We start from the raw sequence: 17,279 nt of genomic DNA on the forward strand, positions 1-17,279 counted from the left end.
GTTCTCATCCTAACCTTCTGTTCCCTTTTTAACTTTTCCACCATAGATTAGGATGCTTTGCTTTGGCCATTGGTGCCCTATATACTTGCGAAACATTTCGGTTAGCTCAGGTTGATGCACTTTGGTGTGGCCAAAGATTTTAAATGGGTTGTCTAGAACTTTAACATTGATGACCTATATTAGAAGTATTGGTCATCAAGGTTTGATCAGTGGGGGTTCGACAACCGGTAGCTCTTCCCAGTGCTGCCGGAACTACTCCGTTGCGGATTTGCACAGCTCTGTCAACTCTATAGCGGCCACAATGGGTGCTGCATATCCACCTACTATTCGAATAAATATGGAGTGGTTGCGCGATATACGGTCGTGGCAAACATTCTGTCGGACGGAAGTGTGCTGTGCAGCTTCGTAATCGAGTAGTTACAGCTGATGGTGGCATCGGTAACAGAGCGGATGTCAGTTGTCGGACCCCCACCGATTAGACCTTGATGACCAATACTCCTAAAATGGGTCATCAATGTTAAAGTCCTAGATAGTTCTAGTAGTTACTCGATTTTTAAAGTCCCGGGTAACCCTTTTAAGTGCACCTTCCCACCTACTTATGTTCCATGCATTTGGGCCCTTTTCTGACAATTATGGAAGGTGAGAGTTGAGATAAATAAAAATGAAGTAGATGTGAAGGTGTACTGGATTGTTGGTTCAAACCAAATACATGTGCTTGGTGCCCCCTTGCAGTAACCAGTCATTTTCTGTTGACAGATTTTAACATAGCTGTTGTTTATGCAGTTTTGTGTTTGTGTTTTTTTGTTTGTTTTTTTATTTGCCTAAACCAAGTTAAAGGCAGTCTGCCAGCACAAAGACTGTTCAAACTAAGCACAAGAACCTTGGTGTAGCTATACGGTTCAGTGCACCACCTTCTCTGCCTCCATTTCTTCCCCCTCTTCCATTATTGACAACTTTGGCTTTACAGAAGACAGAAGGAATCCCAGAAACATGGGAAACAAGTAGGTGGGAAGGTGCTCTGAACTGTTTGGCTACACCAAGGGTGCACCATGTGTCTGGGCTTGGTTTGAATAGTCATTTTGCCCTAACAGTCCTTTTAAAAAAAATAAATTCTGTCTAGGAGAACCCATTGCATACAGACGTATGGATTACTCTGTGTACTGCGCTAACCCAAGAGGTTTTTGGAGATGGAGCAGTTAATTTCCGAGACCCATAGCAGCAATGTGATGCATTTTCAGACTTGTATGTCTCAGATGTGGGTAGTAACTGGCTTGCAGTCACACAATGCTCTGGCACTAGGCCTGTTTTGGGCCCCCTTTGGCCACATTAGAAGACCAGTCATAATATATGTAGAACGGTGATGCTTTAAAAATGAACTGTACTTTCAAGAAACATTTACATATTCTAATAATACGGCGGCTAAAAGAAACCGTAATGTATCTTATCAGATAAATCAGCTTCCGTTCTTACTTATCAGATACTTCTTACCCTCCCTCGCCTCTGAACTTGTCATTCACTGAAAAAGCAGCTCAAGTCCATCTTTCTCATCGGAGACGGCAAGATTCATGTGACAGAGCCCATGATTTTGTATGTAGAGGAGGAGTGAAGTGCAGGGAAGGGAGCAGACAGAAAAACATTGTGCAGAGCTCTGTAACAAGTGTTTTACCTCATCAGAGCGTGATTCAAGTCAACACACCTCAGCTCTGCTGTGTGATGGCCTCCATGTAGCTGCAGCTCTACTTTTGTGAGCTAAAGTGAATGGAGAGCAGGTATTCCCCTCCATGGTGTGCTGTCTAATTGAGACATCACTGCAGCTCCTCTCCCAGCGCCAGTGGATTGCAAGTTAGAGTATGGAGAGGGGAAAACTAGGTGGCAGTGGCAGGAGCCCGGAAATGCTCAGTTCTGGGGCTGCCCCTTCTTCTAATAGCAGCCATGCCCGGGTACTGCCCATCTGCCTCCTATTGATTTGAATGTGCGGTGGATGTGCAGCTCCTTAATAGCGATGGGCGAACCCCCCCCATGTTCGGGATCAGGGGACTAGCCCGAGCTTTTTGTACAGTTTGAGGCCGGAGATAATGCGAACTTGCGTCCGAACCCCAAGCTTGGACTTTACAGTTATGGGAGGGGGGGGGGGGTTGTAAAATAAAAAATAAAGTTAATAAAAACATCGTCATTATACTTACCAGTCCTACGATGCGTCCTGCAGACCCGCTATATCCCGGCCGCTTCTGTTTCCGGGTCCAATTATTAGCTTCCTGCAGTGCACTACGTCAGTGCACTACTCGTCACTCAGCAGTCTTCGGCTTTTTTCGGCCATGTTCCCAGTGACGCCAGGGTTCACCCGAGTCCATGGCTAAGCCATTGATTGAGGTCTGACCGTCAGTGTCAGCCTGCTTCTCGTTCTATATAGATGCTTGTCTGTACAAAGCGATGAAGCAGAGCTGACATTGCTCTCCCTGTTTTTTGTTTTTGTTTTTTTTTTGTTTCGAAGAAAAAATGTTTTTCTATGTGTTTTTGTGTTTTTTGTTTTTTTTTTTTTACTGTTTACAAGAAATTCATGGAGGCCATGTCTAATTTGGCGTGACACCATGAAATCTCAGTACCAGCTGAGAATACAAAGCTGGTATTAACCCCTTTATTACCCCAGGGCCGCTGGACGTGCCGGGTAAAGCGCCTGGAAATGCGCCATCCAGTGGCAGACTGTGGTTTTTAGCAGGGGGCGCCCAGAACGCTTGGGCCATACCACGCTTTTTCTTCGCAAAATGTATGGGCTGATTTCAGGTTACTCCAGCATCCAATCAGACGCCCATACTGTGACAGCGTCTGTGATTCTGTTGGGTCCCTCACACATAAAGTAGTTTAAAAATAAATAAATTTAAAAAAATTACGTAGCGCTCCGTGGTATTTTTGATTCTCAGCGCAGATAAAGCAGATGGCTACAGGCTACCACCGCCAAATGCTTGGCTGGCAATCAAAATACAGGAAGCCCATTAATTTTTTAATTTAAAAAACAATTTTTTTAAAAAGAAATGTGTGGGCTCCCACCATATTTTTATCGCCAGGCAGCTGGGGGCTGGGATTCTCAGCATGGTAAAGCCCAAGCGTTCTGGGCCCCCACGCTAAAAACCACAGCCGCCCCTGCAAGTGGTGCATTGTTTCTTGGCACAGTTTCCAGGTGCTTTACCCTGCTCATCCAGCGGCCCTGATGGCGGTGGCACGCTGAGTAATAAAGGGGTTAGGGCTAGCTTTGCATTAGCAGCTGGCACTAAGCCACAAATTCATCGAGTCATGCCAAATTAGACATGACCATCATGAATTTCTAGTAAACCATAAAAAAAACCCAGCACATATAATTTTTTTTTTTTATTAGCAATAAAACAAAAAAGACATTTAGAGACTCAATCTTTATTATAAAAAAAATCCTTTGTCCGCAGGCAGAGCAATGTCAGCTCTGCTTCATCACGTGTACATACAAGCATCTCTACAGAGCAAGAAGCAGGCTGAGGCCAGAGTTCCACTTGCGTATGACTTGTGTGAGTCTCTCATCGGTATCACCCCGCACACTCTCCGGACATGAGCGCCTCAGCTGCATTGAAATACATGCAGCCGACCCGCTCCTGTCAGGAGATTGTGCAACTGTGCCAGGTGATACTGATGCGAGACTCGCACGAGTTATATGCAAGTAGAACCGTACCCTGACAGTGATAGTCAAAGTTCATTCGAGCCATGGACTCGGGTGAACCCTGACGTCAACGTGAACAAGGCCGGAAAAAGCCAAAGACTGCCGAGTAACGAGCAGTGCAGTGAATACCCCCCGGAAGTTAATGTTCGGACCCGGAAGCAGAAGTGGCCGGGAGATAGAGTCTGCAGGACGTGTCGCGGAAACGGTAACTATAATCATAATGTTTTTTTAAGTGGTTGTTTTTTTCCAGCCCCTGGACCCGAACTGGAACACGGTTTTCCGAGGAAAACTCGTGTTTGGGACCTTGTGCATGAACACTATGTGTTCAGTACGGACCCCGAACTTTACAGTTCTGGTACGGCCATCACTACTCCTGAACTGAGCATTTCCAGGAACAGTTGATCGGTGGGGGTGCCACGTGTTAGCCCCCGGCCAATCAGACATTGATGACATATCCTAAGAAGAGTCCATCAATGTAAAAGTAGTGGACAACCTCTTTTCAAGGAGAGGAAGGATTCAGCAATAATTTAAAACTGTTTTGGGCTGATGGGAGGAGAAGTGCTCCACCAAATATGGAGGAAGACAAAATCTCCAACAGTATACTACAATGAGACAAGAAATTGACCAGCTCATATTATCAAAATGAAGCAAGTGTGAACAGGTGCAAGCTGTACTATATGCAAACCAAAGAATGAAGCAGCCACTGTACATAGTGTCATAGTTTATACGGCTGACGTGTGTGTATATATGAGTGAAATATAATGTATATATATATATATATATATATATATATATATATATATATATATATATATATATATATATATATATATATATATATATATATATATATATATATATATATATATATATATATATTTAACATATAAAGCTGAATGTGTGTGTATGTATGTCCGGGATTGGCATCTGCACCGTTGCAGCTACAGCCACAAAATTTTGCACTCACACACTTCTGGACCCCGAGAGTGACATAGGCTATGTTTTGAGGGGAAATTTTAACCCCGCGCTTTAGTTATTCACCAAAAGACCTGCCTCCATTAAAGCGAATGGAGCTGGGAGCCACAGTGCAGCCAGAACTACAGAAGAATGCGCAGCCACGCCCTTATATGAAATGTTGGCATGTCACAATGCAGCCAGGGAAAGAGACAGACAGACAGGGAAAGAGGCAGACAGAGTCAGACACAGACAAAGAGACAGACAGAGAAAGAGAGAGACAGGTTAAGAGACAGACAGAGACAGAGTCAGACACAGGGAAAAAGACAGACAGGGAAAGAGAGGGAAAGAGACAGACAGGGTAAGAGACAGACAGACAAAGCGAGAGAGAGACAGATATATACAGAGGGGGAGACTGGGAGAGAAACAGAGAGACAGTTACTATCCCAGGCAGCGCCGGGTGCTATGTTGTGAGGTGAAATTTTAACCCAGCGCGTTCCAATTTACGAATCTATTTTGCCCCTATCTACATAATGGGGAAAAAGTGAAACGAAAAGTGTTGGGGGCAAATTGACAGCTGCCAGATGTGAACAAGGGGGACTTAAAGAATGAGAGCGATAGCGCAAAAGAGTATATACCGTACAGTTGCTAAGGTGGGGCCCCGACATGGGATACTCACCACACTCGGGGATATGAACACACACACAAAATGCGCCACACACTACCACGTGGTTGAACACATATACCACCCTCAGCACACATTTCACCACACATACACCAACCTCACCACATAATCGCCCTAAACACACACAAGTCTGGTATTCTCCTTCAAAAATAAAAATCTGAATAATAAGCAGCCAAACTACAGGAACAACAAATGTACCATATAGGAAATACGGCAGCTGTCAGTCACATGACATGTCTATATGTGTATGTCTGAGCTAATATATACTGTCAGGGGGAGGGCTTTCTGTTGCCTGGAGATTTATCAGGCTGCCAATAGCAACCAATCACAGCTTAGCTTCTATTTTGCTACAGTTAATTAATCTGAGCTCTGATTGGTTAATATAGGCAACAATTTAATAATTACATTTCTATTTGTTTTGTGGGTTTTGTGTGCAGAATACACTATTGTTAATACATTCTATTTTAACAGCAGATAGTAACCCGGGCGAAGCTGGGTAGTACAGCTAGTGTGTGTATGTGTATATATATATATGTGTGTGTGTATGTATGTATGTATGTATGTATGTGTGTATATATATGTGTGTATATATATGTGTGTGTATATATATATATATATATATATATATATATATATATATATATATATATATATATATATATATATATATATATATATATATATATATATATATATATATATATATATATATATATATATATATATATATAATTTATTTACACACAGAAACACATAGAAACGCACCTTACGGTAATATATATAATTACCGTAAGGTGTGTTGACATGTGTTTCATTGTGTGTGTATATATACGTGTCATATATATATATATATATATATATATATATATATATATATATATATATATATATATATATATATATATATATATATATATATATATATATATATATATATATATATATATAATATGTGCAGTGGTTGGTGTTCACCTTTTATTCTGCTGCAGGGATCCAGGCAGGGAGTGTGCCCAAACAAATAGAAATGTAGGAGAATTAGGATCCAGCAAAAGGATGAAATTTCACCAGAATTTTAAAAACTTCTTCTTTATTAATCCATTGAGTCATATAAAAGTATGAGGAACTCCAATCAATTAATAGCACTCCAGCAAGGGACTACATGTACATGTTTCAGCACTATGTGCCTTCTTCACGGTCCACCACAGATATATATATATACTGTACATGTGATGGTTTCCTTTCCACTAGAGAGAGAGAGAAAAAATATTTTGGATAAGTGCAGATAGTAATGAATATATTATAATATAATCTCATGTCTGTCAAGTCTTTTTCACCATGGCAGCCCCCTTGTAAAGCATCCTACTGTTCCGATTCTGGAGGTTCCTAACCCCTACATATATTGGGTGGAGGGGTCTGTGGGGACTGATAAGGGCGGGTGCCATCACACAGATAACATGAGCTGTACTTGGTGCTGTAATGGTGGGGGAGCTGCGGAGCGCCTGCGTGCTGCACAGCACCATACATAAGACTGTGGGTCGGTTGTATCACTAGTGTGGACAGGCTGGGGGGGGGGTTACAGAGGACACTATGGGAATTCATACTATACTTTCCTGTTTCTCTGCAGTGTGAGCCGTAGTCACCATGATTCCTGTAGCAGAGTTCAAGCAGTTCACGGAGCAGCAGCCGGCCTTCAAAGTACTCAAACCCTGGTGGGATGTCCTGGCCGAATACATCACGGTTGCCATGCTCATGATCGGGGTCTTCGGCTGCACCCTGCAGGTAGGCCATCGTTGGACACTACATTTTAATATTTCTTCTTTCTATGAAGTTCTTTATAGCACGAACCTGAAGATCAACTTTACTCCTTGTGAAGCTGTTCTGCAGCAGCTCGGGGCATTGCACCCTACAGTGTACCTTACACTATAGCTGCTGCAGAACCTCTTTAGAGATTCTTCTCTTTCTCAAAGTAACCAATTGTATCGCATGAAATTCACTTTTAAAAGTATCAACCTGCATAAAAATATTTAGTGTGTGTCCACTTCTGCTGTTTGGATGTCCGATTTTCTTACATGTCACGGGGGCAGGCTTCTTTATGTTGATTACATCCATGTGGTGGCTGGTAGTGGATGCATCCTGGAACTGGCCTCCCAAAGTGCTGAAAACGCGCTGATAAAAATCAAAATATATTTGCCATTCTTCGTGAGCCCTTTTGACTATTCTACACAGGGAGTCACAAACTCAGACTCATGTTTGATAAAACATTGGACATGAGTAATTGAATGGGCACTTGTTTTTATGAAAACTTAAAATTTAATTTTTCATCTAATATTAACCTGATTTTACTTTTATGATCTATTTTCATAGTGGTTAAAGCTCCATTTTCAGGTAACAGAACGTCAAACCCCTTGCTTAGACATAGAATTATGTAAGAAGTTGTTATGCAGCCACCACTAGAGGGAGCTCGGGAGCATACTGCATACTCCTACTCTGCACTTGTAAGAAAACATTGTGAATTTAGCTCCACCTAGTGGTGGCAAAGTGAGTTGCCACCAAAGATCCAGCACGTTTTGGATTCTTCAAATGTCCATAAAACAGACAGCTGACAAATGTCATAATTAGTGGCAGGGGGCGACTGGATCTTTTAGCTTTACATCTTCTTACTCCTTTATTTGCACAACCACCCCTCCCCTCTTTCCAACTCTGAAGCATCACATATCTTCTGAGATTGATAATAGGGGGTGATAGAAGAAAAGTTCCTGTAGCCTTCCTCTGGGATTACTAGTGACTGTATAGGAGATGGCAGTGACACATTTTGATCTGTCACTTATGGCACCATTCCTCATATCCTCTTTTTCTAACCCCAATGCAGAACAAGCAGCTGAAACTTTATAGCCTGTTCCCTGTGTTTGAATAGAGTGTGGCGCATTGTGGAACTTTGCATCAATTCTGAGCTTCAAAATGGAGCGACAACAAAGATTTAGACGCTTGTATCCCTGTCGTGGAAAGTTGTTTAATGTCTTGATATTTAAATGGGTTACCTGTCCTGTCACAATGTGCTTAAAGGGAACCTGTCATGTTGTTTTTTGATATTAAACCGCCCCCAGTGAGCTTTTTTAAATGGTGCAATGTGCATCACTAACCTAACATGGTTAAAAAAAAAAAAAAGTCATAGGGGCGGAGCTTTTGCTGGGATCAGTCACTGTCACTCAAGTTGAGGTACAATTGTTTTTTAACTTGGGCACGTCCCCAGATTACACCGCAGGTACTTTACCATCACTTCTCTGCTGAGCTCCACCAATTACAGTCACATGATCATGAAATCAGCATCGGACCTTCACGACTATTTCACCAATGTTGAACTCCGGGGAGGAGCTCAGCAGAGAGGGGATGTTGATGGACCTATGGTGTAATCAATTACAATGTGTGTTGGGGGGAGGTGGGGGGGTGACTAAGTTCAAAAAATAATTGTCTGAACCTGAGTGACAGTGACTGATCCCGGCAAATGCTTCACCTCTATGACTGAAAACCATGTTAGTTATGCACATTGCATAATTTAAAACACATTAAGGGGGCGGTTTAATATAAAAAAAAAAACAAAAAACAAAAAAAAAACCTGCATGACGAGTTCAATTTAAGAGACTTGATGTAGTACAGGATATAGCAGGAAATATACTTTCAACTATACCTATTCAGGCATTTTCCGTAATTCATGTTTTACTCGTATGCAAATTAGGCCTACAAGTGCACTGGTAGAAGTATCTGTGCACTTGCAGTCTTTGGCTCCTTTTTTGCTTTTTCCGACTGGCGCCTTCCCCTGCCCTTTCCCGATTTCTTGGACAGTGAAGACAAGATCCCTGCTGCTAATCACCATCAATAAAGACTAGAGTTGAGCGGATTGGTAATAATCCGGGTCCGGCGGATCAGTGTCGGGTTGACATGGAAGTCCGAGATCTGATCGATATCCGAGAGAGGGGGCTATCTGAGAGAGAGAGAGGGGGCTATCTGAGAGAGAGAGAGGGGGCTATCTGAGAGAGAGAGAGGGGGCTATCTGAGAGAGAGAGAGGGGGCTATCTGAGAGAGAGAGAGGGGGCTATCTGAGAGAGAGAGGGGGGGCTATCTGAGAGAGAGAGGGGGGGCTATCTGAGAGAGAGAGGGGGGGCTATCTGAGAGAGAGAGGGGGGGCTATCTGAGAGAGAGAGGGGGGGCTATCTGAGAGAGAGAGGGGGGGCTATCTGAGAGAGAGAGGGGGGGCTATCTGAGAGAGAGAGGGGGGGCTATCTGAGAGAGAGAGGGGGGGCTATCTGAGAGAGAGAGGGGGGGCTATCTGAGAGAGAGAGGGGGGGCTATCTGAGAGAGAGAGGGGGGGCTATCTGAGAGAGAGAGGGGGGGCTATCTGAGAGAGAGAGGGGGGGCTATCTGAGAGAGAGAGGGGGGGCTATCTGAGAGAGAGAAGGGGGGCTATCTGAGAGAGAGAGAGGGGGCTATCTGAGAGAGAGAGAGGGGGCTATCTGAGAGAGAGAGAGGGGGCTATCTGAGAGAGAGAGAGGGGGCTATCTGAGAGAGAGAGAGGGGGCTATCTGAGAGAGAGAGAGGGGGCTATCTGAGAGAGAGAGAGGGGGCTATCTGAGAGAGAGAGAGGGGGCTATCTGAGAGAGAGAGAGGGGGCTATCTGAGAGAGAGAGAGGGGGCTATCTGAGAGAGAGAGAGGGGGCTATCTGAGAGTGGTGGCCATCGATCTGAGAGTGGGGGCCATCGATCTGAGAGTGGGGGCCATCGATCTGAGAGTGGGGGCCATCGATCTGAGAGTGGGGGCCATCGATCTGTGAGAGGGCGACATCTGGGTCCGCTCAACACTAATGAAGACACAAGGACAGCGCTGGTGGGGAGAAGTGAGGATGAGCTGATGTTGATGTGCCCACCAGTGGACTTGGGAGCCTAGTTTTCATAAGATTAAATCATGGATTTCGGCACAATGGTGCGTTGGGTAATGACTGACTGGGTATGGTTCGAAATGTTTCCCTGCCCTGTCCTACAGTATCTCAGGTTTCCTATGTACTTGTAGGTTCATTCCAATATATGGTTTTGGAAGCGAAGGGGGTAATGCGGGGCAATACCACCAGCCCATCTGCAATAATATAGTGAATGATCCCTCGACATCAAATCAGGAGCAACGTTGGTGTCTGGGAAAAATTCTGAGTGCTTTTTAACAGTGTTGGCAACAGACAGTGCCTCTAAAAATATTCTGTATGGAGAGGGAGTAAAAAAACTCTGTTGTAATTAGCCTAGATATACTCTGAATCAGTGATGATTGGAGTAATTGGTTACATTACAACCATTCCTTTGGGGCGAACGCATCTCAAGTCAGACTCCACTAATGGGCCTTGTAAAAATGGCGATGTTCCCATTTTCTGCTGCATTATGACTTTTCTCACATTGATCTTCCTTCGTGTGTGTGAACCTTTTAAGAGTTCATTCTTCATCTCCTATGCATTAACCTGTGCACTCTCCTCAATAACGCCTGACCATTCTTCAGAATTGTTTTCTCTCCTTTCGTTAATCTGATTTATTAAAAAAAATCCTTCCGACTTCATGTGATTTTTCTGTTCCTCCCCAGATAACTCAGGATAAGATCATCTGTCTGCCGAACCACACCTCTGCCGACTATGTTTCTCAGATCACCTGCAAAGAGTACTCAAAAAACTCTCAAGTCGTAAATGCTAGCGAAGAAGAGCAGGCCATTGCCACTCCTTCTCCAGCTTCTTCCAGTGCCCCGCGTGAGATGAGCGGTCTCCGTAATAACTTGGACCTTCAGCAGTACAGCTTCATTAACCAAATGTGCTATGAAACGGCATTGCATTGGTATGCCAAGTACTTCCCATACCTTGTGGTCATTCACACACTCATCTTCATCATTTGTGGAAATTTCTGGTTCAAGTTCCCCGGCACAAGCTCCAAAATTGAACACTTCATCTCCATCTTGGGCAAGTGTTTTGATTCTCCATGGACAACTCGTGCTCTCTCTGAGGTTTCGGGGGAGACAACGCAAGAAAAACCTGCTGACCGAGACCTTTCAAAGATCAATTTTGATGAAACGAGTCCAGCAACTGCCGATCTTCCGGTTCCTGAGAAACTTGTGGCGGACACCCCTTCAGCAAGTGTCCTGGATAAAAAAGAAGGTGAACAAGCCAAGGCCTTATTCGAAAAGGTGAAGAAATTCCGGCACCATGTGGAGGAAGGAGATATTCTCTATTCCATGTACATGCGTCAAACCATATTAAAAGTCTGCAAATTTGTTCTAATAACCACATACAATGCTGCCTTGGTGGGACAAATCCACTTTATCGTCCCATGTAGCGTGCACACAGAGGACATGACTGGATACAACAGTTTTTGCTGCAACCACACTAAAGCCCACCTCTTCTCCAAGCTGGCCTTTAGCTACTTGTGCTTCCTGAGCGCCTATGGATTAACCTGCTTTTATACACTCTATTGGCTTTTTCGTCGTCCCTTGAAGGAGTACTCATTCAGAACAGTGCGAGAAGAAACCGGGATTGGGGATATCCCTGACGTGAAAAACGACTTTGCGTTTGTTCTTCATTTAGTGGATCAATACGATTCCCTCTATTCTAAACGATTTGCGGTCTTCTTGTCAGAAGTTAGTGAAAGTCGTCTGAGGCAACTTAATCTCAACCATGAATGGCCAGCAGATAAACTCAGGCAGAAACTTCAGCATACGCCGGAAGGCCGACTGGAACTTCATCTCTTCAAGCTGCCGGGGTTGCCAGATACCGTTTTTGAGGTGACTGAGATGGAGTCTCTTAAACTGGAACTGCTCAATGATGTAGTCATCCCTCCACTGGTGTCCAAATTGGTCAGGTTAGAAGAGTTGTCTTTGTATAACTGCCCAGCTAAAGTCCAACATGCGTCGCTGACTTACCTCCGGGATAATCTTAGGGTTCTTCAGATTAAGTTTGATGAAGTCAAAGAGATTCCACTCTGGGTTTTTAGTCTTCGAGCCTTGGAGGAGCTGCACCTGTTCGGCTACCTGTCCCAAGATGTCTCCAAAAATGCTTCTCTTGAAAGCTTGAGGGAGTTAAAAAGTCTCAAGGTGCTGATCTTGAAAAGCAATATTTCCAAAGTGCCTCAGACAGTCGCAGAAGTGGCTAGCCATCTGCAGAAACTGAGTATCCAAAATGACGGCACCAAGCTCCTTACGCTTAACGCCTTAAAGAGGCTTTCATTATTGAAAGATTTGGAGTTGATTCGATGTGACCTAGAGCGGATTCCTCATGCAGTTTTCAGTCTCAACAATCTCCAGATGTTGGACTTGAAAGAGAACAGCTTGCACACCATAGAGGAAATCATAAGCTTGCAGCACTGCCGGAAACTAAGCATTTTACGATTGTGGCACAACCAAATTGCCTACATCCCTGAGCACATCCGCAAACTGAAGGGTCTTGAAGAGCTGTGCCTAAATCGCAACAAGATCCTTATACTGCCTCCTGCACTTTTCCTGTGCACCAAACTCCGCCACCTTGACCTCTCTTACAACGAGATCCGAGAGTTGCCACCAGAAGTGGGAGTTTTGCAGATGCTGCAGTACTTTGCTTTAACTGGAAACTTTTTAGAAGATCTCCCCAATGAGCTATTTTTCTGCCACAGACTTAAGACTTTGAAGTTGGGACAGAACAAACTTACAAGTCTGTCACCCAAAATTGGATCCTTGACCTCACTAGTAAGACTGGATATAAAAGGGAACAGGATTGACATGCTGCCTCCAGAACTTGGGTCATGCACCAGTCTTAAAAAGCCTGGTTTTATTGTGGAGCATTCCCTTTTCGAGACCCTGCCGCTCGACGTGAGAGAGGCGCTGAGTGAGGAATCCTAGAAGGGTCGGATGCCACAACCGTAATATGAGAATTATATTCTAGACAGATGTTTTTATCATGCCCCCTCAAAAAAAAAAAAAAGAAAAAATCATGTCTGAGTAAGTACCAATAGATAACCAGGTCATGAGAAGAGAAGATCAAATAGTTTTCCATTGGAGTCCTGTCGATGAATGTCGCCCGTCTTCCTTCCGTTACTCCGCATGCATTGTGTATTCTTACCTCAATAATGGCCTTATTAAAAGTGAACATTCTTTAGAATAACTTTCAAGACCAAGTAGCAGCCGTAGCTCAGGAATATGCTATATGTACCAAAACAATGGAGAGATGCCAGTTGGTGATATGTAGAATTTTTTTTTCCCTTTTTTCTTAAAGCTGTAGACGTGTGCTCTTGGTTTTACTTAAAGGAGAGCTTTCACCTGCCATAGATAAAAATAAAAAAATAAAATATATATATATATATATATATATATATATATATATATATATATATATATATATATATATATATTATATATAATGTGTATGTATGTACATATATATATATTTATAATTATAATTTTTTTTTATTTTCTTCCCCTAGCCTTGTGTAAATTTTGCTGCATTCCGGAGTCTGATATTGTTTTGCTTTTGTCCCTGCACCTCTCCATTCCTGAGATACGGTCCCCTCTTCCCTGTATATAAGTTTGATCTTGTTATCCAAGTGGGCGTGATCCTCAACTTTTCTTGAGAGCCACTCCCACTTCATAAAGACTAGATTTATATGCAGGGAAGATGGGAACATATCTAAGGAAAGGAGAGGCGTAGGAATGACAGAAAAATAGCATCAGATATTGGAAAACAGTGGCATTTTACAGATAAAACAATAGAAGTCCTCTTTAAAGGGAATTTGTCAGCAGGTTTTTGTTACCTCTTTTGAGAGCAGCATAATGTATGGAAAGCTACCCCAATTCCAGCAATGTGTCACTTAGTTTACTGGGTGCAGCAGTTGTGATAATAATCATTTTTTTTCTCTGCTGCAGTGCTTGGAGTGCTGAGCTCCATATAACCCCGCCCACATCACTCACTAGCAGTTTTCTGCAGTGCTTGGAGTGCTGAGCTCCATATAACCCCACCCACACCACTGACTAGCAATTTTCTGCCATTGAGAGGTGGGGCGGGATTACACAAAACAGCTGATTAGGAGATCCAAAACAGTCCTGTAGTGATAATCTCCATATGATAAAACACTGATTTTTATTGAAACAGCCACACACAGCCCAATAAAGTGACATTTCCCTGGAATCGGGGTCTCAGCCCCTATATCAAGCTGCTCTCAAATTATATAGCAAAAATCTGCTGATGTATTTTCTTTTTAAGGACAACCTTATCTAAACAGGTTTTGTTATATTTTTGTTTTTTTTGTTTTTTAATAGTTGTTGGCCTATCCTTTAGGATACTTGACTGCTAGGATTAAGCTGTAGTACCAAGCCATCTACCCTAGCTAACAAGCCACTTTTCCCTGCTTATGTATTGAAGAGGATCCTAGGGTCAAATCTTACAATAAATTATGGATGGGAAATCTTAAGGTTGGGCCATCAGTATGACCTGAACCTGGTCCTGAGCAGAGGCCAAAGTCTGTGGGACTGAGAGGATAGCCGAGCGATGCCGTATTTCCATCATTTGCACAGAATGAGTGGCGAGACACAGATACCGTTTTCTGGTAATTTACTGACGGTCCCAGTCGTCAATCTAGCAGTTATATAGGTGATATCTTATTTTTGTTATTCTTGAAACCCCTTTACGTTTTAAAGAAATTATCCAGTATGTAAGCTTTCTTTTATGAATCAAGAACATTTGTAATATATCTTATGCGAGAAAACTGTTTATTTTCCTGCCAGGACTGATCATTCTTTTGTAAAATGTTCAATTAATGGGGAAAATCTGTGTTCAGAAGGCCGACTGTTACATTATTGAGATAGGGGGTGACAGTTGGTTCCTTTAAGATTCTATGTAGTAGAGAGGAGCTTTGCACAAGCTCCACCTTCCTCCCCTACACAAAATCCAATCAGTAGAGAGAAGGGAGGAGCTAGAGAAGAGCTCCTCCCTCCTTCCCTTCTACATAGAATCTTATAAGAACCAACCGCTAGCTCCTTTCTCGGTAATAGAACAATCTGTATTCACTGAAGACAGATTTTTACCTGTGAATTGAGTGAAAAATCAATCCTGGCTGAGAAAGAAGCTGTTTTCTCTGATCAGATGTATTAGAAAGCTGCGTATTTTCACGTGTACTATTGATTTATGAACACGGCTACTCCTTTAAAGGACATGCGACTTTTTAGAATATAATGTTTTACATTGACCGGCATATGGCCTGTAAGGTTTTTGTTTTTTTGTTTTTTAATAAATATTTTAAAAAATGAGTTATTTCTTCTCTTGTGTCCGTTTCACACTGCTGGATTGAACCGGGAAGGTCATGTAGTGCCCTATACGGGCGACTAGCCTGTAGGACTAGCCCATACTATTAAATAAGGTGGGTGACGCAGCAACTCAAGTACGTACACCCCTCCTGGATTGTGAGGGTTTGGATGTTCATCAGTATTGTGCACCTCCATTATACAATTGGGGTCTGTCTGCATCCTGCAGGGAACTGGTATTTTAACCATGTATTGGGCAGTATGGCCTTTTTTATTTCCTGTAGTCTTCAAACTTATAGTATTGAATTAAATACTTCCATTTATCAGGCCTAATAGTAATTCTGTGGCCCCCGGCTCATCAGAAAACCCCTGTATATGGGAATAGGTTGCTGCTTCTTTTTCCTGCAGTGGCCACTACAGGTGAAAGTTAGAACTGCGGGCGCCAATTCAGATTGGGGTCACTTTGCTTGCGGCTCCCTATAATTTTTAGAGAGGGGTCAGGAGATGCTGTCCTGATACAACAATAATATTTGTTAACTGCAGCCTGTGCTGGGAATTTGGAATTTAATAGCGGGGAGGGGGGGAGATTACATTCCTGTACTTCTTGCAAGGTTTGTATGTCACTGAGCAGCCTGAGGCAGTGGTGCCCGACACCGGGATTCAATGACATCCAGAGAAAATCTCGTGCAGTGCCTCCTTTACTGATAAAATAGGTAAGTGTGTTTGATCGTGCCATGCACCCAGCATAGTCTGTCAATGGCAGCCCCCTACTATGCCATGCTGCGTCATGCAATGATACACAGTTCAAGCCCCCCCAAAATGTGTGTGTGTGAAAGAAATAAATATAAATATATATATATATATATATATATATATATATATATATATATATATATATATATATATATATATATATATATATATATATATATAATTTCTCAATGTGTGTATGTGTATATACAGTTGAAACCAAAAGATTCCATCCGCGCACTATGACACATCTGCAGGTTTTTCTCACTATCTGACATGAGATCAGAATAAACCTTTCCCGTTTTTAGGCCAATTAGGGACCAAAATTATTTGCATTTGCCAAATGCAGAATAATGAGAGAGAGACTGTTTGAAGGCCGCTTTCACAATTTCGTTCATCGCAATTTGCCGCTATGGAAAATAGCGCAGTCCGTTAACGCACTGCGCTATTTTCCATAGACTTGTATTGACGACGCACTGTGACGCAAGTGTCTGCGTTGCATCCGCTGGCTGACGCTGAGTTGTTATTTTGACTGAGCACCGGGTGGAGGGAACGCAGCTTGTAGCGTTTTTGGTGTCGTTAAAACAACGCAACTTGGCGGATTCTGTTGTAATCCGCCAAGGTGTCTAATGATTGTCTATGGTGGCGGAATCCGCTAACTGATTCCGTCACGTTCTGCTGAGCATGCTCAGCATGTCCAGCAGAACGATCTAAATCGTTTAAACTCACTCCTGGTCTCTCTCTCTCTCTCTCTGTCGGTCGGTCTCTCTCTCTATCTCTCTCTCTCTGTCGTCTCTCCCTCTCACCCCCTCTCTCATACTCACCGATCACGGGCATGGCGCTTCACAGCTGTCACACTGCTCTGGCGGCTTCTACTCTTTTGAAAATGCCGGCCGCTCATTATTGCATCTCGTATTCCCCGCTCC

The 17,279-nt window shown here is 43.0% G+C and overlaps 1 protein-coding gene across 5 annotated transcripts in view; it reads left to right on the forward strand.

Moving 5' to 3' along the window:
* LRRC8E (leucine rich repeat containing 8 VRAC subunit E) overlaps positions 1-15,609 on the forward strand; it is a 44,476-nt gene extending 28,867 nt beyond the window's left edge. For 4 of the 5 annotated variants that reach the window (XM_075346331.1, XM_075346330.1, XM_075346332.1 and 1 more), the window contains 2 exons: positions 6,946-7,100; positions 10,936-15,609. In XM_075346331.1, coding sequence (XP_075202446.1) covers positions 6,963-7,100; positions 10,936-13,209 — 2,412 coding nt within the window. In that variant the 5' untranslated portion in view covers positions 6,946-6,962 and the 3' untranslated portion in view covers positions 13,210-15,609. Of the gene's footprint in view, positions 1-6,811; positions 6,856-6,945; positions 7,101-10,935 lie in introns of those variants that run through there. The other variant, XM_075346333.1, reaches the window with a different exon arrangement.
* The last annotated feature ends 1,670 nt before the right edge of the window (positions 15,610-17,279 follow it).

The sequence above is a fragment of the Anomaloglossus baeobatrachus genome, chromosome 4 (assembly GCF_048569485.1).
Source record: "Anomaloglossus baeobatrachus isolate aAnoBae1 chromosome 4, aAnoBae1.hap1, whole genome shotgun sequence".
Taxonomy (NCBI): domain Eukaryota; kingdom Metazoa; phylum Chordata; class Amphibia; order Anura; family Aromobatidae; genus Anomaloglossus; species Anomaloglossus baeobatrachus.